Source organism: Labrus bergylta, chromosome 5, assembly GCF_963930695.1.
Source record: "Labrus bergylta chromosome 5, fLabBer1.1, whole genome shotgun sequence".
NCBI lineage: Eukaryota > Metazoa > Chordata > Actinopteri > Labriformes > Labridae > Labrus > Labrus bergylta.
In genome coordinates, this window is record NC_089199.1 from 14,553,658 (window position 1) to 14,579,072 (window position 25,415).

The 25,415-nt window shown below is 40.0% G+C and overlaps 1 protein-coding gene across 1 annotated transcript in view; it reads left to right on the forward strand.

Moving 5' to 3' along the window:
• The window catches only part of slc4a8 (solute carrier family 4 member 8), a 36,046-nt gene extending 11,480 nt beyond the window's left edge, over positions 1-24,566 (forward strand). Inside the window, exons 2-25 of the mRNA XM_020645118.2 lie at positions 3,934-4,015; positions 4,706-4,858; positions 5,298-5,433; positions 6,334-6,494; positions 10,589-10,765; positions 11,075-11,163; positions 11,681-11,838; positions 11,970-12,057; positions 12,161-12,307; positions 12,420-12,520; positions 13,551-13,725; positions 13,814-13,947; positions 14,039-14,284; positions 15,091-15,196; positions 15,559-15,720; positions 15,801-15,914; positions 15,999-16,160; positions 16,821-17,072; positions 17,193-17,261; positions 18,681-18,854; positions 18,935-19,066; positions 19,163-19,266; positions 19,791-19,896; positions 20,077-24,566. Coding sequence (XP_020500774.1) covers positions 3,934-4,015; positions 4,706-4,858; positions 5,298-5,433; positions 6,334-6,494; positions 10,589-10,765; positions 11,075-11,163; positions 11,681-11,838; positions 11,970-12,057; positions 12,161-12,307; positions 12,420-12,520; positions 13,551-13,725; positions 13,814-13,947; positions 14,039-14,284; positions 15,091-15,196; positions 15,559-15,720; positions 15,801-15,914; positions 15,999-16,160; positions 16,821-17,072; positions 17,193-17,261; positions 18,681-18,854; positions 18,935-19,066; positions 19,163-19,266; positions 19,791-19,896; positions 20,077-20,082 — 3,234 coding nt within the window. The 3' untranslated portion in view covers positions 20,083-24,566. The remainder of the gene's footprint in view (positions 1-3,933; positions 4,016-4,705; positions 4,859-5,297; positions 5,434-6,333; positions 6,495-10,588; positions 10,766-11,074; positions 11,164-11,680; positions 11,839-11,969; positions 12,058-12,160; positions 12,308-12,419; positions 12,521-13,550; positions 13,726-13,813; positions 13,948-14,038; positions 14,285-15,090; positions 15,197-15,558; positions 15,721-15,800; positions 15,915-15,998; positions 16,161-16,820; positions 17,073-17,192; positions 17,262-18,680; positions 18,855-18,934; positions 19,067-19,162; positions 19,267-19,790; positions 19,897-20,076) is intronic.
• The last annotated feature ends 849 nt before the right edge of the window (positions 24,567-25,415 follow it).

Genomic DNA, 25,415 nt, shown 5'->3' on the forward strand with positions numbered 1-25,415 from the left:
CTAGAGTTTATGAGGCTTCAGTAATCCAAGTTAGAGAAATAAAGTGTGATTCTCACAGATAGTCTTTACAGAATAAAAATCCTAATTTTTTGTTACTGGTTCTCAACTTGTAACTTTGTAAGATATCACATGATTTGAAACCTCATATTAGCTGTGTACTTGTGGATTTTATATAGCGGAAGTATAGTGGCCCAGCCCAGTATAAGAAAGGCATCTTTCAATCATCAGAAGGGCTAAGAATGTAGTAAATCATGGCAAAACTGTGACATGCTGAAATGGTATTCCATATTATTATATGATGGTCTTGAGTATCATAAACCTTTCCATTACCATCAATTTGGAACCATCTAGAGAACCAAACCAAATATTATGCCTGCAAACACTCGGTATTTGCAGCCAAATGAAAAACTCTCATGTAACAAGAGGAAGCTCCAGTATTTATTTCAAAAGCGGTGTTATAAATCACATTCTTGCAAAGGACAAAACCTCAAGGACATCAGCCATTTTGGGGCCTCGCTGTAGACTGCCTCTCTGGTGCATAGGCGGTAATCTGTGTGGAAATTATTTTCGAGTCATAAACCCTCCTGAGCACTGTGACTGATACAGAGCTGGAGGACAAGAGTGAAGAAAAAGGGGGACGGTTGCCAAGAGATAGAAACAGGCAGCAAAAAACACAAATTATTTACCATGTCAGTGGAAAATCACGCTCACGTGCATGCTCTGAGGGTCGCAGATGTGCTCTACCACAGTGAGCGGCAGCAAACAAAACTTTAAGTGCCATGTGAGCTTTTAATTAGCTGAAGCACTTAATGTGACACGAGGGATTGACAGGGAACCATTACCTGTTGAAAAAACACATACCTGCATTAATTTCACATTAAGAAGGTGCTTTAAGTGAACTGTGACCGGGATGACCACAGGCTGTGAGTCACATGGCGCTGTCACAAGGACATACAGTTGTGTGATATGGTCAAGCACACAAAATACATCCTGATATTTCTGTTGTCATGTAGTTACGGTAACAGTAATTGACTGAGCCTCAGGATAATGATTTCTCTCCATTTCTGTTTCTGTTTTTATATATTTGTGTGTGTGTCTGTGTGAATCAAATGGATCCATGCTAATTGATGTTCTGATGGTGTACTGTCCTTTCTAGGACAAAGAGCTTTTAGCATCTCTCTCTCTCTCTCTCTCTCTCTCTCTATCTCTCTCTCTCTATCTCATCCATTCTCTCTTACTGTCTGTCTTTGATAAAGCTCCAACTCTAACGAACCCAACAGCCTCCAGCAATAGCCCAAACCAACACAGTGCATAGAGACAGCCACAGCTGCACTTACTGATAACACTATGAAAGACTGTGTGAAAGTGTATTTCTGTGAATCAAAGTATAGGTATGAGAGCAGAGAAAAATTCAGCCAGTGGGTGTGTGTATGTACCTAATAGTTTGCTTTAAGCAGCTGTTATTGATATTTATGATAACGAATTGAGGACAATGTGACATGCCTGGCAACTGTAAGGCTTTTCTGTTTGTGTTCAACTTCCTTTCCTATTTGTCAACACAGTTTTCTAGCTGATGACATATCACACCTACCCATTGCATAAACATCATTATAAAACCATGAGAGTCACATTCATTGTTTAGCCAAAGCATGACTTCCCAATTAACTGGCCTAAATCTTTCAGAGGACAGAAATATCATGGGACAAAGAAGTGCTCAGTCATGGAAAATTAAAGAAATCCCACAGCACTTATACCAAGAAGAGGGTGTGACTGGAAGCAGGGAGGCGCACACACACACACACACACACACACACACACACACACACACACACACACACACACACACACACACACACCCCTGTGAGTAAGTGGATGTCTTGGGATCACATAGCTGTTTTGAATTATAAGTGGCTGTCTGCTTTAAGAGCTGTGGGCTTAAAAATATAACAACAAACTTTAGGACGTGGATTTAAATTCTTGCTTTTTATCAGGTAAGACATTCATCTGTCTGCTCTGCATGTTAATTAGTTTATACTTATCACAATCTTGTGTTAATATGCTTAGTGCTTTAGTGTGTAGCTCCATGGGGAGGGTAAAGCAAAGAGACAGAAGATTGAACAAAATAAAACTACTCATTGAGAGTGCAAATAAAAATATGTCAGAGATAGAGATAAAACACACAACCACAGATTTGTCCACATTTAACATGCACACCATACAGTGATACACACAGTCCTACACACACAGGGTAAGCAATTGTAGTGTGAATTAAGAGATCAATGCTTCTCATTGACAGATGATAAGCATATATTGAGTTCCTTAAATCTGTTTGATTTTCACCAGAATAAACGAGGATCCTGCTCTTTCATGCTTCTCTGACAGGCCAAGACATGTTCATGTCACCCCAATAAAATAAAAAATCTCAACTCTTCTGGTCACACTTCAGGAAGACAAATTGAAATTATTTTTGCTTCTCTGGGCTTTGTGTCACAGCCCGGTCCGCAGTGCGTGCTACGTTTGCCCCTCACTGGATTCTGAACAGACCAATTACTGTAAAAGACTGCCTGACTCAGGCTGTTAGTCCTCAGTCCACTCTGAAAGGAAGACATATTGAATGGACTGTTATTCTTATATTTACTGTATCTTTTGATAGCGTTTCCATGTGCCCCACAGAGACACACAAAATATGTATGTCAGTTGCAATGTTTTGAGCTAAAGGCAAATAAACAACGTCTCCTCTAAAATGAGACTTTTATTTTATTCAATTCTGCTGATTGGAGGTCTGCACTGTGGTTGCAAGTACATTAGCTAAATTAAATCAAGGAAAGATTTAACTGGATTACTAACTAACTTCCTCAATTACAACAGCTCTTCCCTGAGTTTCACGGGTAACTCTCTTACATCTTTCGGTTTATTTTCAGACTGATTCAATTTTTCAAGAAGTTCAGAAGTCTTCACCATTATTCATTTTGGAGGATGGGCTTCAGTTTACCAAATGAACGTTCTTCAAAATCATCTACTTTACCATCAAATTCTGTATTCACATCAGACCATACACATATTGAGTGGTTTGAAACATCCATGAAGTAGGGAATTGTATACCTGTGTTTGCATGTGTTTGCATGTGTGTTTGTGTGTGTGTGTGTGTGTGTGTGTGTGTGTGTGTGTGTGTGTGTGTGTGTGTGTGTGTGTGTGTGTGTGTGCTTCACATCCCTCAAGCACTTGCATTTAGTTATAGATTCAAACTATTGATTTGTAACAGCTTTAGCGAGCTTTCACATGCCATGATCATGTACATGCACAATCCTATATGTGACAACGGTTACATTCGTGACCCCAGATCAGGGAGGTCGATTGAAGTTTTTGAAAACTTCAGTGTAGTGGCACACACTGTCTGTGTTCTACAGTGTCAGTACTGTTCAACTTCCCTACCCTGTGTTTTAATATACTGTGGTATTAAAACATAGAATCATCCTGCATCAGTCTGCCAACACAGCGGATGGATATGGCAATCTGCTCATTTGATTTGATTACCCCTCAATAGTAAAGTCTTGCACATTCTCCAGCTGTTTGCCTGGCATGAGTGTGTTTTAATGGATATGTGTGTGTGGGTGCCTGCACGCCCTTCTCCCTTTGTGTGTGTGTAAGACAGACTGAGAATAGCCTGTCTGGAATTTGATGCCAGTGGTTGAAAAGTGCTTGCCAGTTTGGCCACTTAGTGTCTCAGTTACAGCGTCACTTGTTTGTCTTAAAAGGAAACTGCTGCACACAATGACCTTTTAAGTTTTCTGAGAGGCTGAAGGTGGTCTACAAAGTTAATCTTTTCCTAAAGAACTGTATGGAAAGAGGGCCTTTTAATATACGCTTCATGTACACAGCAATGGATTTCACATTATACTATAATGGGTTTGGTGGGTTTGTCTGTTTTGTCAGAGGCCAGATGAGGAGGTGGTGGTGGACCAGGGAGGGACCAGCTCAGTACTGAACATCCACTATGAGAAAGAGGAACTAGAAGGTCAGTAACGTGCATGAAAACTAGTCCTTCATAATATATATCGCCTGTAACAGAAATCAATCCTGCATTCACAGGGAATGTTTTTAGCGCACATTTTTGGTTTCTTATGCTCACCAATCAACGGACTGCAGGGTTTCTAGCGCTACCCTTTATGGCCGGATCGGTACGCTTGGCACCTCAACAGAAAATAACCAAAATAACCGATCCCTACCATCCTACTTTTTTGCTACCATTCCCAACTTTTGACAATGAAAACACCAATAAATGCGTACCATACCAAACCGAACTGAACCGGACTGTTTGGTGGAAACAGGGCTTAAGATTATACCTGATTATATATTTATTAGCAATTAACTATGCAGTTATTATTGATAACATGATTTTTGTAGCTAAGAACCAGTTACTTCTAAGAGCTGTAAATCCATTTGAATATAACAATTAACATATTTATAATATGTTTAAAAAAAAAAAAGTTTTCTTAATATATAATAAACATCTTGAAAGAACTCATTAGGGCTTATTCTTGTAAGAGGTGGCCTCATGCTTAATACAAAGACTCTATAAAGCTTTACCAAATACAGAAGGGCTAATATTATGTCAACATGTGTATTTTCCAGTGAATAATGACACCATGTACTTGTGTAAAACTATTGCTCCGTAAAAATACTTTTTTGTCTGGCTTCTTTTCAGGCCACAGGACCCTGTTTGTGGGGGTCCGGATGCCCCGGCAGAGCCACCGTCACTCCAAGGCCCACGGCTCGCGCCATCGCAAGAGAGACAGACGCGCTGGAAGCAATGCGACACAACAAAGCGAGGAAGCTGAAACAAATGCCTCCAGTCATGGTAACACACAAACTAAAAACCTTTCCTTCGGCTGCTGCATTGGAAACTGTGTCTTTGTTTATTCACGTCAGACAGTGTGAGAGAAAAAAAAAAGGTCATGCTTGGTGTCGAAAATGTACCTCCCAGCATAGAGACAAAGAGTTGTAAAGCAAAGCCTATCGATTCTGTTGGGCACCTCACATCCTTGCACAAAACACACACAGTGCTCTGGGCTAAAATTGACTGGCCTGGTAATTAGCTACCACAGAACAGGAACATCAGCGTGTTGCGTGTGTTTGCATATGCCATGGTAGATTTTTATGTGGATGTTTATGAATATGTAGCCAGTATACTATTAAAAGGTTTGTTAATACAAAGCATGGTGTGAAGTACGTCTTTGTGATGCTTTAGTCAACCAGTTTCCCTCTTATTCTTCCCTCACATCCTCTCCCTTCATCAGACACACCGTCCCAGCGGGTCCAGTTCATTCTGGGCACAGAGGAAGACGCTGAACATGTGGCCCACGAGCTTTTCACTGAGCTGGATGAGATCTGTGTGAAGGATGGCAAGGATGCTGAGTGGAAGGAAACAGCCAGGTCAGGGTCTCTCCTGGGAGTCGTTTGCAACCGTGCTGGGCAATAAAGCCTCTGACGAGCCGGCAGCTCTACTCCTGTACTGTTACAAAAAGGGACCATCACAAGTGCTGGTTCCATATTAAGCTTAGTGGATCATGCTATCTTGCTATCTACCTTTTACATGCTCATGTCAAAGAAACATGATGTTCTGTAAATGATAAAAGGATCTTTAATAAATATGAAGTGCTCGGTAAAATTATGTGTATCATGTTTCTAATGATCACATGACAATTTGTTTAGTTTTGCAGTAGCTGTCATATTTTATTTTTAAATCCTAAGGTGTACTCAGTGATAGATTATTCTTCAAAAACGCAACTTAACAGTTTAAAGCATTACGAAATAGAGAGATCCATATTTCCCTTGCATTTTGTAAAATGACTAATTGTTAATCCTAGTATAAAAAAAGGAATAAAATACAGAAATAAATAAAGATATTTGAGCTGTGTTCATTGGATTTCCCTTGCTGGTAGACCTGGTATTTCAGAGGCCAGTCTATATTATAAAGAAAATGTGGTTTTGTACTGACAATGCATTGATAGAGATGGAACCATGTTCTACATCCCTATAATCCAATTAAATAAATGACAAAGGACAGGCCAAAACTGGGTATTTGGTATAATAATAAGTACTTCTTTATACAGTGTAGGATTCATCCTGATCAATATTGTAATGTACCTTTGTATTGTTTATCATTATATTGTCACCTCTCTGTGTCTGCACTGCGGTCAGATAAGGATTTACTCTTAATCAACTGAAGAAAACCCTAAAGCTCTCTTAGGATTATAAAAGTATAATATAAGTTAAAAAAAAAAAGGTTTGAAAAATCACAGCCCTTATGTCTTGCCTTTCTTAACCTCATAGGTGGCTGAAGTTTGAGGAGGACGTAGAGGATGGCGGGGAGCGGTGGAGCAAGCCGTATGTTGCTACTCTCTCCCTTCACAGCCTGTTTGAGCTCCGCAGCTGCCTCATCAACGGCAGCGTGTTGCTCGATATGCACGCTGACAGCATCGAAGAGATCGCAGGTAAGACATTTCAGTACCACAATGCTACCTATCCTCAGTAAAGAGGCAATTTTTCTGATCTTGTTTTACAAGAATGTGTAAAAAAAACTACTTTTTTATATTATGTGTTAGTGGCTGGTGTCACTTTATCAAATACATATATGGTTTCACACTATATTTGGTCTAGCTCTCGCCTGCTGTCTACCATCACTTCTTGCTCATGAATAGATATTTTACAGTCATAAAACAGGCTCTATCTCTCAGATGAGATGCCTACAGGATTTGTGCTACATGTGATTTATGCTCTAAGATAGAGAGACAGACACACACACACATCCACACACAGTACAGGCGGGGGAAAGGGAAGCATCGTCATCATGCTGGATGCAGGAAAACACAAAACAGAGACACGTTATCTGACCTGAAAAAGTCTAGAGATACTTAAAATTACTTTGTATGTTAACATAAACAAGCATCAAATTGTCAAGGAGAATTTCATGCTCACTGTTCAGCCACGGCTGCAGACGCTCTGTGACATAAAGCTGAATGGTTTTGTTGCAGAGTAGTTGTTTTTAACTTGAATATGCAGCTGAACCTCTGTTGAAACAAATTTGCAAAATGTATATTCAGAAAAGTATCAGTTCGGGTTTATTAGCATACCTTGCACTGGCCTTTAAAAACCACTAATTTTAACACCATGTCATTTTTTCTTGCAATACCGTGCACTTAACTATGCGTCTGTATTTTGCATGCAGGCACACGACTGGATAAGAACTGAACATTCAGGTCCGTGAGTGTCTAAATAAGGCTGCACGGTTATTTTCTTTTACTACAGCTAAATTGTATTCAGTAGTTAAATGTTAAAACAATGCTACAATGTCACATTTTCATCAAGCAGACTTTTTTGTCCAAAGTGACGTTCAATTGAGAGCAATAACAACACAAGTAAGGATCTAGAAAGGAGGAAACAGCGTCAGTAAGTGCTGACAAACAGCTTTAAGTCCAATTGAACACCAGTTCTGACAGGCAGAGCAGATTGCAAAGGGTGTGTAGAAATGTGTATCATCACCAGCAACAACATGAAAAGCTTCAATATCAGTATCATTATCAATGATTGTTCTTATTAATATCAGCACCATCCTCAATATTATCATTAATATCATCTTCATCTTCATCATCATCAACATCATCAGTAGCATCAATATCATTATGTGCATGGGTGTTCATGAAAGAGCTGGGTCTTTAGCTGTTTATTGAAGAGACAAAGGGACTCTGCCAAGCGAATGGAGTTTGGTAACTCAGTCCACCACCAGGGGGGGCCACAGAGGACAAAAGTCTAGCTAGAGACTTTGGGCTGTAGTGAAGGTAGAATGAGGGTCCCCTCATTGACAGAGCTAGTACACTGAAGGCATTGTAGACCTGGATGAGGGATGTTGAGGTATTAAAGAGCCCTTTTCATTGCTGTTTTGTAAGTGTTCAACAGGATTTTGAATTAGATTGGAGCAGCAACTGTTTGGGTTGGTTGAAGACCAGTCGTGCTGCTGTGTTCTGGATCATCTGCAGAAGTGTGAATGTGAGTGCAGGAAGACTTACCACTAAGGAGTTGCAATTGTCAGTGTGTGATATAACACACATCTGATGTGATCTTTCTATAGTTGTATAGGGCATTTTGACACAAACAAACAATCAAGGCCACATTGACCTCAAAGGTTAGTTGGTCATCAATTATGACAACTGGGTTCCAGGCAGACTCTGTGGGCATGAGTTTAGTTGTCCAAGCTGGATATTAATCTGTGGTTGCATGGCTGGAATGACAAGGAGCTCAGTCTTTAATAGATTGAATTGAAGGTGGCGTTCTTTCATCAATTTAGAGATATTGACAAGGCACACCTAAATTATTAATAATAATAATCTATAGCACTTTTTTTTTTTAAGTTGGCAAAGAATGCTGTTGTTATTAATTGCTGTTTTCAGGATATTGATGGTAGAAACCTTATCAGTAAAGTATAAGGCAAACATGTCTGGTGTGAGGAGGGTGGAGGAGGAGGTGGATGGAGGACACATTTAAAATTAAAATAAAATAAAAATGTGTGCATCTGTGGCATCACATATCTTGTTTAGATAATATTTGGTCTTAGCAGTTTTTAAACTGGAGGAGAATGATGCAAGTCGTAACTCATTATCGCTTAGGTCAGTGGACTTTCTGGATTTACGCCATTTTCTCTTTGCTGCCCTGAGCAGAGTTTGTTTTGAGGTGAGGCTAGTAAGGAGCAGAGATTGTTTCATTAGACCTCATTAAAAAGCTGACTGGATGTTTTGGTATTATAAAAGCATTTTTGGTGGGGCCTGATGGTGTTCCAGTAGACATGATAGGTGTAGAGGTGTGACAGTCAGATTTGCTGTGGAGCAAGTCAAAATGAAATCTAGAGAATTGTCTACTTTGTGTGTGGGAGGAGTGGGGACCTATTTGAGGTCATTTGACTCGTACATTCATACACACAAATAAATATATGCAGGGTTCAAGGCTCAGGGTTCAATCAGCCCTCCTCACTGTCAGTGTTTCAAGTTTACAGCCTGAACAGCCTTGCTGCCTGCAGCCAATCCTCTTCTCCAACACTCCACCGCTCCTCACGCCTCCCTCTCTTCTTCACCATGTGACTTTTACCAGCTGCACCTGGACTCAATTCCACAGACAAGACGGTAGAAGAGACAGACTTCTTTATTTAGTCGTTTATTTTTGGATGAGTGGCAAACTGAGACCAAAGAGTATAAAGGAATGTTGCTATCAACAGCATTCTTTTAAAAAGACTCAGTTGAAACAAATGAACACTTCTCTGGAGCACAAATAGTTCTGGTGAGATTACTTGATTCAGTGATTTAAACATAACATCAATAAATATTCAGGGATTCAAATGTCAATGTTTAAAGCATTAAGCTGATAATTAAGTAGAATTCAAAAAGCTAAATTAATGATGCAAACTGTGCTTTGGAAGTCAGCATGCCCTAATCAGTCAGCATGTACTAATCAAACCAAAGAGCGGATTTAAAAAGTCTGACATTTTGACTAATGACTCTCAAATTTAATTGAAATGTATCTTTCTTAATTAACAGTTCCAGGGACTTTTAGTTTACATGAACAAATGATGAGATAAGTACTATAAAGGATGCTGCATGCACCTTTAAAAAAAGATATCACTGTTTTTGTTAAATGAGTAACTTCCTCATTCTTCAAGAGACAAGCTTGTGGAGGCTGTACTCTCAAATGAGAAAGAACTCAATGTGAGAAGGGGGGGGCTGTGTTAGACTAACCAATTGTGACTTTTGACTTAAATGTAGGCTCCTTTTGTGCAGATCTCTTGTCACTGTCCTTATTAACCTGATTATGCTGCTGCTAAGCTTGACACATTAGCACTGGCCTTGAAGTGTGCTAAGAATAAATTCAGCCACTGCAGTGTGTGTGTGTGTGTGTGTGTATGTGTGTGTGTGTGTGTGTGTGTGCGCGCGCGTGTGTGTGTGTGTGCCTGTGCGCGTGTGTGTGTGCACGCGTGCATGCGTGTGTGTGTGTGTGTGTGTGTGTGTGTGTGTGTGTGTGTGTGTGTGTGTGTGTGTGTGTGTGTGTGTGTGTGTGTGTGTGTGCGTGCTACAGTTTGATTGACTGGAGGAAAAGGACAGAAGGAAAGATCCTGTTCTGACTCAGCAAGTCAGCATGAAAATGAAAGGCGAGAGAGGGATGGAGAGATGTTAATTATCCTCTCTGTTCCCACATGACCACACATGTCTGACACATATTGACCTCCCCCTTCCAACAGTCACGGTCTGTTCAACACTGTGCCTTCATATATCGACAGATTTCTAAAGAGAATTTCACATTAGAACTACCAGTTAAAAGGGAAAAAAACACTCTATCTGGTATTTTAAGAAAGGCTCTATATTTGGAGCATCAAGATTTTTTTAAATTCCTTTTTTATGTGCATAGCTTATTTGTAAGAAATGCATCAAAGGTCCCGTCAAAGCAGGGGGGGAAACACCCATACAGTAGATACAGATAAAAAGCTGATAAAAGTTGCCTGATTCCAATGATTTGAGAAGTGTATGTCTTTGTCTGTGTGCTGCAGACATGGTGCTGGACCACCAGGAGGCGTCCCATGAGCTGGACGACAGTGTGAGGGTAAAGGTGCGCGAAGCTCTTCTGAAGAGACACCACCACCAAAACGAGAAGAAGAAGAACCTGATGCCCATTGTACGCTCCTTTGCAGAGGGAACACGCAAACAGTCCGAGACCCATCTGACAGGTGGTTTCCTGAAGTGCTGACACAAATAAATGAGGGCAGAAAATAGACTTGATGTTGGCTTTGCACATCTGGCTAAAATTATGATTGAAGTCCTATGAGCATGAATTGTCATGAAGTTTTTTTATAAAAGATATAGAGAATGATGAAAGCAAAACAACAAGGGAATAAAATAAAACTTTAAAAGAAAAGAAATAGGACAACTTAAGATTCAGCTACGAAATAAGTCACTTTGGCTGCCAATCGATATACTTTATGTTGTAACTCTTTCTCTCTGTCTCTCTCAAACACACATGCCTTACTACTGAGCAGGGTCAGCCACATCTCCCGTACCTCCTCCAGCCACAGAGTCAGCTAAAAATGGAGGCGGACAGGACAGCAACCAGGTGGACCTCAGTAAGGTAATGTGTACGGATGTATTCTGAGAAAGCCACAAGAGAATGTAGGAAAGAAGAGTCGACATCGAACATGGTGACACATCTAACGTCATCAGTGTTAGACATTTCTTCATATATCAGTTCTATTTATGTAAGATCTGTAATCATTGTTTGGTGAGCTGTCAACACATCAAATAGGTCACATAGTGCCCCCTAGGAAACAACAGGAGAACTACATCTGATCAAATTGTATCCAGCAGCTTAGGACCATCACTGCAAAATGTTACAGCCCCATAGGACACAGATCAAAGGGTACATTTAGCCATTTGTTTGCACTTGGTATTTTAGTTAGTATCTATACGTTTTATTATCCCTAATTCAATAAGTCAAGGAAAAGTTGTCCGGCTTCAGGCTGTCCTCATTTCTATTTTCCCTGTTGATTCTAAGTGAAAGGATGGAGTGATATGCCTGATGAATAAATACTAACGTAGGTATTTATTTGCTTTCTTAACTGATACAAACCTCTGCCTTGTCTCACCAGGTGGACATGCACTTTATGAAGAAGATTCCAGAGGGGGCTGAGGCCTCTAATGTCCTGGTGGGAGAACTGGACTTCCTGGAGAGGCCCATTGTTGCGTTTGTGCGCCTCTCCCCCGCTGTGCTTCTCACAGGGCTCACTGAGGTCCCCATACCTACCAGGTAGAAGACACTTCTCTCCTTGCTGATACAAAATAATGTGTTCAAATAAAAAAAAAAAAAAAAAATCAAATCTTGCTTATTCAGTTATCAAGGATTATGTACAGGCTGAATCCTCTTCTGACATATTTCAGGTTCCTCTTCATTCTCCTGGGCCCCGATGGAAAGGCTCAGCAATACCACGAGATTGGACGCTCCATGGCCACCATCATGACAGATGAAGTAAGAATGCTCAATTTAGCTACAGGATTCAGAACAAATGAAATGTTGGCTCTTGCAAAGAGGGCAGTTCACTTCCACTGTACTTCACTTTTGTCTCAATCAGATCTTCCACGATGTAGCGTACAAGGCAAAGGACAGAAGTGACCTACTTGCTGGGATAGACGAGTTCCTGGATCAGGTGACGGTCTTACCTCCGGGAGAGTGGGACCCCTCCATCCGTATCGAGCCCCCAAAGAGCGTCCCCTCTCAGGTACACAGCTTGACTTTACTTGCAAGTTTGGATTTAGTGATAGGAGTAACACCGCCTTTATTGGCAAAGTTTGGATTTTTGTTTGATCCTGATTGTCACTTGGGGTCTGCAGGAGAAGAGGAAGATGCCTGGAGTCCCTAATGGCACAGCCTGCCAGGTGGAGGAAGAGCTACATGCTGAGCACCACGGGCCAGAGCTGCAGAGAACTGGAAGGTATTCTTTTGATATCAACCCTGTTCAGACAACACAGACTTGGTGTTTCTGAGATTGTTGCTGTAATCAATTCACCCATCAAAAAGTGTTTTGTATCAGGGTATACTGTTGTAAAAATTACCTGTGGATTAGGTGCCAACAAAGGATGTGTGGGAGAGCCTGGTGAGGGGTTTAACACTCTGCACCATGTTTGACAGTTTCTTGAGGCACAAAATCTGAAAATAGATTTGTGTGAAGCTGAGGTGAGATAATCAAGTGACAAACACAATGACCAAAAAGACAATCAACACAAGATAATTTCATATTTAATGTCTAATAGATGTTTAATTTTGTGCAGTAGTGCAATGATGTTAAAGTGTACGGCCAGATACTCTGACAACACTAATAAGAAAACCCAGGATTGCTAGTTGTAGTCAGACGTGAATTTCTTGAAATCTTTTGTCCTGTGTTTCTCCACAGGTTGAATGAGGGAAAATCTTCTGACATGACTTACATGACTTCTCCAAATATAGCATAGCAATAACAGAGATTTTGAGAGGAGCCCTCAGAAGGCATTTAATTATCCTTCAATTTGAAAAGTTACCTTTAAATTTCCACCATTAAACACATTAGATAGGTTGCTTGAATTAGTTCTCTAAAATTGGATGTTAGAAAACTAGAGGTAGTAATTGTGTTCTTTTTGTTGTTGTTTACCTTCTCTTTTTTTTACAGAGATAACACAAAATCAAACAGTTTTAGTTGTTTATTTTGAAATGTAAGAGTTGGACTCTAATGGCAAAGGCTTTACAAGCTTTAGCCTTAAATTAGATGAAGGGATTGTTATCACTTGGCTTAAGCCCAAAAGGTAATTTCAACTCAAATGGAGGTATGACTCAAAGTGAACCATAAATCATAGTTATGTTTTATAAGCAAATATTCCTATTCTTAAAAAGGTAAACAAAATGTTTGTGTTCACATGATCATGTTATAACCTTAACGTTTCAAACAAACAACCTCATCATCTCTCTGCTTTTGTTGTGTGTGTATTCAGGTTATTTGGCGGTCTGATCCTGGACATAAAAAGGAAAGCTCCATTCTATCTGAGTGACTTTAAGGATGGCATGAGCCTACAGTGTGTGGCCTCCTTCCTCTTCCTTTACTGTGCCTGCATGTCTCCTGTCATCACGTTTGGAGGACTGCTGGGGGAGGCAACTGAGGGACGCATTGTAAGAGGATGAACACACAAAGACAGACATTCAAACTGAGGCAATCGCTCAATTAAGCTTAACCAAGACCTTCTCTCAATAATTGCAGAGTGCCATAGAGTCCTTACTGGGTGCTTCTATGACTGGAGTGGCCTACTCTTTGTTTGCTGGGCAACCTCTCACCATTCTCGGCAGCACAGGTCCTGTGCTTGTTTTTGAGAAAATCCTCTTCAAGTTCTGCAAGTAGGTATCGCAACAACCACTCTGGTAGTTTTACCATCACCATCCCCAGATTTGTTTTGTAAACTGGTTTTGTATCCTTCTCTCATCACAGAGACTTCCAACTGTCCTATCTCTCGCTGAGGACTTGCATTGGCCTGTGGACGGCCCTGCTGTGTTTGCTGCTTGTAGCCACAGATGCTAGCTCTTTGGTGTGCTACATCACACGGTTCACAGAGGAAGCCTTTGCCGCCCTCATCTGCCTAATCTTTATCTACGAAGCCTTGGAGAAGCTTATTCATCTTGGAGAAGTGTACCCCTTTAATGCACACAGTGATCTGGACAAACTCACTCTGGCTTAGTAAGTATACAAAATGATCACACTGACAGCATCGCTGGTGTGAAGTCCTTTACTAGTTTGAGGTTAATAAGTTAATTATAAGGAGAATTAAATGAAAGTTGTAGGTGCTCAACAGGGAGTCCTACAGAGTCAGCAAACCAATACAGAATGGTGTCATCAGTAGAAAGATGCAAATTAAAGTTAACCAACAGAGTGTAATGAATACAAAATGTAAATAACTCAGGGCCCAGAAAGGATTTTTTGGAACAACTTATTTAAGTGGTGGAAATTCTGATTGGATATATCCAGACTTGACAAACTTTATAAACCATTAACAAGAACTGGAGTCAAACCTGTTATTGCAGTGTCTGAGAAGGAAAGGATCAACTGTATAAAAGTTTTCAATCGTCAATCAAAACATGGCACAATGATTTCTCTTGTTTTTCCTCTAAAAAATCCCAGTTGAGTTGGTACTATGCAAAGGTCTGAAAACAATCCTTTGAGGGCCGTCAGATAATTATTTTGAGGAGAAAACTCTGAACTTGTGTGGTATTTTTAAAGTAAATTTGTATTGTTCGTAGACATTTTTTTCATAGTTATGTCAAAGAATAGCAGTCATTCACTTTCTATGAGCATCTACATTTTCTTTGTTATCTCTTTGTTCCATTTTTCCTTCTGAAGCATTCAAATAACAGTCTCTAAGCAGTTCTCTTTAAGTCTGGCCTGATTTGACTGTGAACTCATCCTTAAATAGTCGACTACTGATATTTCTTCGGTGTTACCTCCTCTCTCTCTCTCCCTCTTTCTCTCCCTCTCTCTCTCTGTAGCTGCCGATGTACAGAGCCTGATAATCCCAGTAATAAAACCTTAGAACTGTGGAGTCAAAGAAATATCACAGCCTTTACCGTACCCTGGGCCAACCTCACTGTGAAGGTAACGTAAATATGCAGGAACATGCAGACTCATTATGTCATTGTAACTTTCACATGATAGCACACACTGCATTTGCTCCAACGTGTTTACTAACCCCCTCACCTTCCCTGGAGCAGCGAACCTATCTTAAGCACCTTTGCAAACACTGAAGGGAACATTCAACTGATTAACTTTTACTGCTTGGTGGGTCACTGAGCACACCAAAGGCTTGCCTCCATTCTTATATTATGTGATTTTATCTTTTGTGTGTTGTAGATAATTTTTGCCTGTTAGATGTTTTAGATAAAACTCTCTTCTGGTCTATTTTCTCTTGGATCATCAGATATCATTATGTTTCAATCTCACTCTGTGAATGTCTACAGGAGTGTGTGAGTCTGCAAGGCCAGTTCATTGGGACAGCTTGTGGCCACCATGGCCCCTACACCCCAGACGTTCTCTTCTGGTCCACCATTTTGTTCTTCTCAACCTTCTTCATGTCTGCCTTCCTTAAACAATTTAAGACAAGTCGTTATTTCCCCACCAAGGTAAATAATCAGTATGACTTCTCTCTAAACAAAGGCCTGCCACATTAGTAACCACCTAAATTGTTGTCTCTCATGTCCAGGTGCGGTCCATGATCAGTGACTTTGCAGTGTTCCTCACCATTGCTGTCATGGTTCTGCTTGACTATGCAATTGGCGTTCCCTCCCAGAAGCTGAAGGTTCCCAGCAAATTCCAGGTAATTCCAGGAAATTATATCAAAATCGACCTGGATGGTTGTGGTTGAATCATGACCTTACTCCTCTCTGATTTGATCCGTCAGCCCACCAGAGATGATAGAGGTTGGCTTATCAGTCCAATTGGGCGCAACCCATGGTGGACGGTCCTGGCTGCAGCTATTCCTGCAGTTCTCTGCACCATCCTCATCTTCATGGACCAACAGATCACTGCTGTCATCATAAACCGCAAAGAGCACAAGCTACTGGTAAGACTACATCTTGAAATCCAGATCATACAGTTGCACTTGAGATGGCTGCAACTCAGAAGATAAAGAGCATCCTCCACTAATTTGAAGATTTATGGTTCTACGACTAGCCCCTCTGGTTTGCATGTCCAACTGTCCTCAGGCATTGTTATCATAGGTGTTTCAGGGGTGACACAGGAATTTGACACCTGTATGATACCTTCATGTTAGCAGTAAAAATAGATAAGGAGAGGAAACTGAAATGGTAAACATATACTTAACAGACGTTTGTGTGCGCACATGCTTCCTGTCAACCCTTCAGTGCAGCAGTTGGACCATCCCAGTTAAAAAAGTCCAGAGACACCACTGAAGATACTTAGCCATAGAATGTTATCCATCAGTTACACACAGGTGCATGAGAGTGTGTAATTAGGCATTAGATTTGACCCCGGTGAGCACCTTGCAAAGCTGCCTTTGCTATCAGTATTTAATTGTGTGTATTCATTGGTGAATGATTAAAAAATACTGTAAAGTTCTTGGAGTGGTTGAAAGACCAGAATTCCACTGGAATTATACTGTATATGTTTGGTCCATTTACCATCTATGAAGTTCTATCGCTGCAATCTTGCCTCCTCTCTAGGCTTAGTTCTGTATCTATCAGTCCTTCTCTCTCTTGTGCAGAAAGGTTGTGGGTACCATCTCGACCTGCTGATGGTGGGGGTGATGCTGGCTGTGTGCTCCATCATGGGCCTGCCCTGGTTCGTAGCAGCCACCGTCCTATCCATCTCACACGTCAACAGCCTGAAGCTGGAATCAGAAAGCTCGGCACCTGGAGAACAGCCACGCTTTCTGGGCATCAGAGAGCAGAGATTAACAGGCCTGGTCATCTTCTTGCTCATGGGCTGCTCTGTTTTCATGACTGGAGCCCTGCAGGTTAGTCAGACAAGCTATGCAATAATGCTACCCTCTGGCTGGAACATTTAGTCAAAGGTGTGAGGGTAGAACATAAAGAACATGTGACTAAAGCTCATTAATGTGTGTTTCTTTTCCTAGTTCATTCCTATGCCAGTGTTGTATGGTGTGTTCCTTTACATGGGAGCCTCTTCATTGAAAGGGATCCAGGTAACATGCAGTCAGACATTCATGAATGTTACAACATTTCCTTATGGCAAAGAATAATTTCTGATTAACTAACTAGCAAGATGACATAATAATTAGGGATGGGACTTTAAAGTAATTTCAATATATGAGTAGTCTCATTAGCTTATGAACGATTGATTGAGTACTTGCAATATATACATTTTTACTGTAAAGTAAATATGTCACACATGGGCCTCCCGGTGGTCCGCTGCCGTGTGCCGCTCATTAGTACTGTGTCTGTAGGATAGTGTCTTTAAATCTCACTTCTGAATAAAATGGCAAGTGAATGTCACTGTAACATACAGTCACTGTGGTGAGAGCTGTCCACGAGTCCGTAGTAACAGACACTTTGCCAACACATCGCAAATCAGCCCTCAATTCTGTCGCGCTTTCCAAATAGATCTTTTCCACTCTGTCAAGAAAACGGGAAAGTGGGACACAGGTGCGGACCCAGGGGTGTCTTAAAGTTATCCAAGAAAGATAACCACAAAAATTGCAAGCGATAGATTGGAGGGGGGGTAGGGAACAATGAAAATAGTAAAGAGCCAAAACACTCCTTTAACTAATGCACCGAAAATGATCAACTAAACCACTGCTGCCAAGTAGCTGACTCGAAACTAAATTGTCCAGGAGACGCAGAAACAATTCACGAAAGTAAAGGCTGCCAGGGAGGCCTTAAAACTCAACACAAAAGGCTGGGGAATATCAACTACCAAGCACCCCAAGTTATTTTAGAAATAGACACAAATACACAGAACGTTATTGGTTTGTGTTTATGTACACACAGACAACAAGCGACAACACAGGGAGAACCTCTCACTACCTCTGAAGGTGACATAATGAGTCAGCACAGAGCACTGAATTCCAGGAGTATATATAAGCTCCCCACACCTGGTTTTAATCAAGGCCAATCAGCCACAAACACACCTGACTCTGCACTTAGTTGATTCATTCACCAACCCAACTACCACTGACCCACAGCTGCCCTTATGTTTAGGCATTCAACTAGTATTTTTGTACTCGAACAACAAGTACTCAAAATCATACCCATCCCTAATTAATTACATTTGTATGTGCTGAGATACGGTTTTTAAGTCTTCCAATAGCTTTACTTTAATATTATAAGGCAACTTGTAATAATTCAAATATAAAATGTGCCAAACTGTTCTCTTGCTCCCTTGATCTCAGCCTGGTATTAATTTGGCTGTCCCGTCTTTGCCCTCTCCTAATCTAATTAATTTGTTATTAATTCAATGAGGCCCGACAGTTAATCTAACTGAATTTGTATTTCATAATCACTTCCTTTCTGTTGCCTTTATAACCATCTGTGTCCCAGCTCTATTCTCATTCTTTAACCTCTCTGGCACTAACTTTCTCCACCACCCACCTTGATCTCCTCAGTTTTTTGACCGTCTGAAGTTGTTCGGCATGCCAGCCAAGCATCAGCCAGACTTCATCTACCTGCGTCATGTCCCTTTGAGGAAAGTGCACCTGTTCACTGTCACCCAGCTCACCTGTCTGGTGCTGCTCTGGGTCATCAAGACTTCCCCTGCTGCTATCGTTTTCCCCATGATGGTGAGCTGACCATCACCAAATCCCCCTCCCTCTTCATTAGTCTTCAGCTTAAACAATTATTTTTCTCTTGTGTCCTGCAGGTGTTGGCTCTTGTTTTTATCCGCAAGCTGTTGGACTTGTGCTTCTCTAAACGAGAGCTAAGTTACCTGGATGATTTGATGCCTGAGTGGAAGAAAAAAAACCTCGATGATGCCTCCAAAAAGACAGATGAGGTAGTCTTGAGTGGCATTTTGAAATGCACACATGAAAGTAAACAAACATTCATGAATTTACTCTATCTGTTTGTGGCGGGCGGGGTTTTCTTTGAGGAATCACAGGTTATGCTCAGTGCCAAGACGGATGATACAACTTCTGTTCAGATTTCCATGGAGAGCAGCAAGCCAGCTCAGACTCCAAAAGCACATGACCCCAGGTTAGAACACAGACACACTTACACAGACAGGTCATCAGATTATCAGAGCTGAAAGACGCCTATCTGAATGCTTGTGTAACGTGAGGGTTGGATGTGTGGTGGATAGAGCACCCTACTTAAGAAGAACAGCAGGATGCAGATGGATAACTTTCTCGGCATCACTTTACTGTCGGCCACATTGCATGTGCTTCACAACAACACTTCCTTGTTACTCCACACATATCAGTCAGTTAGCCAATCAGAGGCTAGGAGTATGGAACTCAAGGCAAAATTTATGACAACCACAGAGGTAGATTCAATATTTTTTGGTCACATTTACTAGATGCTCCTAAAATTGTTAAACATGTAATATGTATATATATGAATTTACTCTACTGATAAAGCTTACACTTGTATTGTTTGGTTGTGGGGATTTGCTTTGCACCCTGTCAATACTAACACACTGATACCCTCTCCCTAACACCTAAAAAAATTGCCAAAACTATCTTCTCTGTGTCCTTCCTTTTCCTCTCCCTGATCCTCAGGTGTGACCCCTCTGATATTAATATATCTGATGAAATGTCTAAAACCACCGTGTGGAAATCCCTAACCTCCAATCAAAGGGACACTCGTCCTGTGGCTGCTAAGAAGGCAAGGCCATACCCTCTTTTTTTCCCCCACCCCTGCCATCTGGAAATTCTCCTGCCACACATTTTGGTCGCTTGCTCCTTTTGTGCTTTGAAATAGCAGCAGCTGGTGATTTCTAAATGGCATCAGTCAAACTACTATTTGTGCTGTGTTAATTCTGGGTTTGTTTGTGCTACCCTGCAGGATTGAAGGGATGGAGTTCATAGACGAATAAAGGATATCCACAGCCTGGCAGGCTCAGCTGTGTCACATGACTGCAGCTCTGGACCACGGGACACTGTGATCTGGAGGCTTTGACTGTCAGCCACTTCAGTGCTTAAGATAAAAGTCTTGATGATTTCTACCAGCTACACACAACACATAATACTGATAACACAAAAGACGTACCTGCATGCTCTTCTATCTTTGTGAGGACTCACTTCCCAAAACCAAAACTCTTGACCGTAATTCTGACCCTTTGAGCAGACACTAATTGCACCAACCTTTTAAACCAACCACTATAGCCATGTAAAAAAGTGGAAAACCTTCATCTTAACTGTCCTCATCTTCTACGTTCAGAAAGCCTTTGGTGATGAGTTCTGGCTTGTACACTGCCTTTGGCTTTCCATCTAAGATGTGAGGTTGAATGATACAAAGGGGGAAACTTTCCCCTGTGGCTGGTAAAAAATGAAATAGTATTTGAATGGCTCAGTTTGAGTTAAATTGTGTAGAGCAATGGGACAGGCTTTGGTAATGTAATCTAGTGACAGATCCTGGATTTTATCCGCCTACATTGGCAGTAAATAATGGAGGACACTGTGACAGCTGCTGGCAGCCACAGTGATTCACTTAGATATGGGGACATTTGTCGATTCACAGCTTAAAGCCCTGCATTTATTTAATAACCATTAGGAGGTAACATCTCAATCTGCCAAACTCTGTCATCCGTCTATTCCCAAAGTGTCAACCAAAAAGTGTGGCTGGTTTGTTTTTAGCTCTCAGGGACACAGCTGCTGTTGGTCTATAAATACAGTCTTTACTGCCCAACATCAATGAAACAGTCCATCGTAAATTATTTAGTATTCCTTAAGTTAATGCCAGAGCTTACCATGGCTATAGACTTGATCTAGCACAGATAATAAGATCATACATTCTAAAAAAACAGGCCAGGGAAAAATTATTCCATCATAAAGCTTACAATGGCCACTGTTTTCTGATCCTGAAGGAAGGTATTGATTTAACTTTCGGAGGATGTAGCTTTTGGCACTGTTACATTTTGGTGAACTGCACAAATAGATTCTTCTCTAAGTTTGTCCAACTGTTCAAATGCACGAGGAGAGATTTTTCCTTTACATGAAACAGTTCCTTTTCTTAACACATCAAGAAGATCTGGGGCCACATAACAATAATTGTCTGTTACCTCCTAATGAATGTAAGCTTAAAATCTACCCCCCATTTAGCTCTGCCTTTGGTCTCTACCGATACATGGAGGATGTTTCTGTCTTTATTGTGGCTAGATACTCCATTAGCTTAACCGGCTAATCGCTCCCTTTGCCTGCAGCTGTTCTGCACAGGCCTAAATCAGGTGTATTTCAGAAGCAGTAAATCAGTAGGCAGCTAAATATAGAACTGACTTCAAATCTAAAACATTGTAACCCAAAGGTAAAACTCAGAATATGGTTAATAATACTATTTCAGCTTTTCAACAAAATCAACCTTTTTAGTAAGGTCTACTGTGAATAAAACTGATAAATGTATGATCCATTGACAGACTTGGGTCCTCATCAGGATAGGAGAGCATATGCAGAATTAAATAACTATTTAAAACCTCAACACTCCACCTCTTCACCTTTGCATCAGACACAACATGAAGGTTTCCTGCCTACACTGTACACTGATGGGAGTGGAAATCCTCCTTTTAAAAAACAACACAGGTCCTTTTTATTTATCTGAATAGTTTTTCTGTCATTGATCCTTAAATCTACTAGTGTGTCTTTTTATTTAACATGTCATGACTGTTTATTTTTTCTAATAGTGATGAAATGGTCAATAAGTTAGTAGATTGTAGAAGTACATTGCAGGTTCAGTTAAACATAGACTTCTCCTCTTGTGGGAGCATCAAACTTGGTGTCAGTTTTGCGTGGTGATGTAAAATGAAAATGTGAGAAGACCCACAGCAGTGGCACAAAAAATTTAAAATGCAATCTTTTCCATTATTGGATGTTTGTGCTAATGATTGTGTAGAAGGGAGATTGTTCCACAGAGCCCTTGTCAATTGATAGCGTCTTATTTCTTTACCTCAGACAAGTTCATGAACGCTCTTGTAAGGCACTTTGGAAGATGTTAGGTCAGGGGAGAGCAGAGCAGAAAAGCGCTGTGAGTGTGTGTGTTACATTGCGGGTGAGATGGGCATTTGTGTGTCCATTTGACGATTAGGAAAATAATGGCTATTAGTTTATGGGGGGGCTTACTTTCAGCAATAATTTAACCAAAAAGCAAATCCTTTTTAACGTACAGCTTCTTTTTATTTATCAGGATAACTTTGTACCAGTACAATCTTTTTGTTGATCCCTAAGTGAAAGCATAAAAAACACTGTTTGTGCCAATAAGGACATTTTATTAATAATAATAATAATAATAATAATAATAATAACAACACACATCTAGCAAAAAAAGACATAGCCACACATTAATTTAGTTGATTCGGGGGACATGTCAGTTAGGATAAACAAGATTGTACTGTAATGTTCTTAAGTTCATTTTCTATTGTAAGACTTGCATGTGGCAGTTGTCATAAATTAACCTAAATTGGATGATCCTTTTTATGTCTCAGACATGAGGGTCACCTTAAGGTTTGGGGAGCCAAAGGAATGAGACATGATGGTGTGCAAGATTTTTCCTCACTAATATTTTATTTGTAGTTGCACTTTCTGTAGATAAAGAGTTTGTGAAATATTTTATTTTCATGAGATCTATTACGAAATTAATAATTTAGAAATGTATTATTTATTAATTATTTATGAAAATATTTTTAGATAAAATAAAAAAAAAAAGTTCTCTTTGCTTTCTGTAAATAGTCTACTGTACAAAATGAGATAAGTTATGTTGGAATTAAAAAATGCACATGAGAAATAAAAGGATGAATTTATGGAAAACAACTCCTTCAGAGGTTATTAGAAAGAGAGCGATGACCTCCGGAAGGAGACCATGTTTCATAAACCATCATTGTTACATCCTTTGTCCTTGATGGAAGAGCCTTGAATCTACTCATAAATCTATGTTTTAATATATACACTTTATTAATCCTCAAGGGAAATGTAAAGGCTCTAACATACACACAACTGACCATATTCACATAGCAGCCATTGCTCTCTGATGTCATACTCATGTGGGGAAGTGCTGAAGCTGTAATAATGCTATTCTGCTTTGTTCCAAGGTTTGATTTCATCTGAATTTAGGGTTTCTGTCAAATGAACATCTCACCTCATCTCAATTGTTCAGTAACTGCAAAGACAGTGAACAGAGATAATCTGGAGGGCCATCTTGAAGATGTATGTTCACTCTCAGGCTAATCTAAATTGATAAATGAATCCATATAACATGATCTATGTAAAGAATGCTGAAGTTGTGTTAAATATCTTGATTAAAAAACCTTTTTTGGGGTCCAGTTAAATTTGAATTCAAAACTTGATTTATAAATACTTTCAAGGCTACGTCCTCAACAGTCCCTGTCATCTGTTAAATGACTTTTAAGCAAAGTGTACAAGTACAGTGATGTACCACTCGAACATCTCATACAGTAATATCTTCTTAGAAACGCGTACAAACGTTTTGTACACTGTATTTGCTGTCATGTACTACTGATTCGATGGTCAGACTTTTGAATGTGAATAGTCTTTTTGTGTCTGAAGACCTGAAACTTTGAATTACTGGCATGACTAAATATTATTCATTGTGTAAATATGTATTCAAAATCTCTTGATTGAGTGCAAAAATGCTGTATAAAGAAAAACTACTCAAAATGCTTTTAACCATCCAGAGCTCTATGACTGTAGAAGATAAATATTTAGTATCTGAGTTCTATATATGACCATCATGTGTCTTAAACTTGATTTGAACTCATTCATGTAAATGTGAATTTATGGTAAGCATACAGTAAATTGTAGGTGACTACATATACATGTGGCCAAGAAGAGTCACACATTTTAATGGATGTGAGTATAAATAATCGTGCTATATGTATGTGCCTGTCATAGAATACATACCTTCTTCCTGTAGTGCTGGTCATTTTTCATGTTAGACCACATCACATGTGCCCAAATAACAGTCGTTGTTAAGCCAATAATGAGTAACAGGCTGTTAGAATCTGTTCTTCATTTCTATGTGCGTAAAAGTGAAAACCATACAAATTGTTTCCTTCAAATTAATTTGAGGAAAAAAGCTTGTGTCTGTTTCAAAGACAATACAACAAAAGAGGAGGCGGATGAAAGACTGCAATGTCAGAAAGCAGAAGACTTTCAGGGAAAAGAGCACCCATACTACAGTACCCTCAATCTTCAAGTCTTGGAGCCATAGAAAAAGTGATGCCTTGTTTCTTTCACCATGAATGATACATTTTAAGTAAATCTACATGTTTTATATATGTCATTTAATTTTTGATTATGGAAAAATAAAAACATGCAGCTGAAATTACATTTTCTATAACAGTTATTGAGTCTTTCTTTTTTGTTACCAAGAGGTAATGTTCACATGTTTAAAATAAGGATTTAATGTATTTAATGAGTTGGTCCTCTAGAGGGCAGCATAGTCCCAATCCTCTCAATTGGATTCTCCCTACTTGGACATTCCTTCTTATATTAATTTAAATTCAAGACTGTTGTATTTACACATGATTTTTTTTTCACATTTTAAGAAACATAAACAAATAATCCTAGCACAGTATCCTGAGGATTACCAACAGGAGATGTTCAAACCTTTCTTTCCAACCACTTGGAATCTTTCCATTTCCCCCCGACTGTCCCCTATTGTCTTGTATAACAAGAACACAGGTGAGAACACAGCATGCTCAGAGGTCATCCTGACAGCAAAGAGGTAGCCTGTGAGGTTAAAGATGCTCTGTGCCCTGTGTCCTGTGTATATGGGTGAATTTGTGGCTTGAGGGTGATACTGATTCCCAAATAATCCTGATTAAAAAAGCTGACAGGCTGTGGTTTAAGCAGGGGTGAGGTGGAGTGGAATGGATGATGGTTTATTATTGGAATTACTTAGCTTAGTGTATTTCCCTACAAAGGGTTTTAAATGTTGTCAACATCTTTATTCAATATCTGCTTTCTGTTTGTGCATTGCATTGATTATTATCATCGTGTGGGTCCACAATGGCGCATGGTCAGCACAGGACCAACCAGCTGAGCCCTATTGTCTCTTTTCTTAGACTTAAGCAGTCAAAGAAATCCTTTGTGCTCATGTGAAAGTCCTGTGTTTTTTGTGAAGGAAAGCCGAGGAGCCCAATGGAGCTGGTTTCCAGGCTGGACTGTATGTTTTTT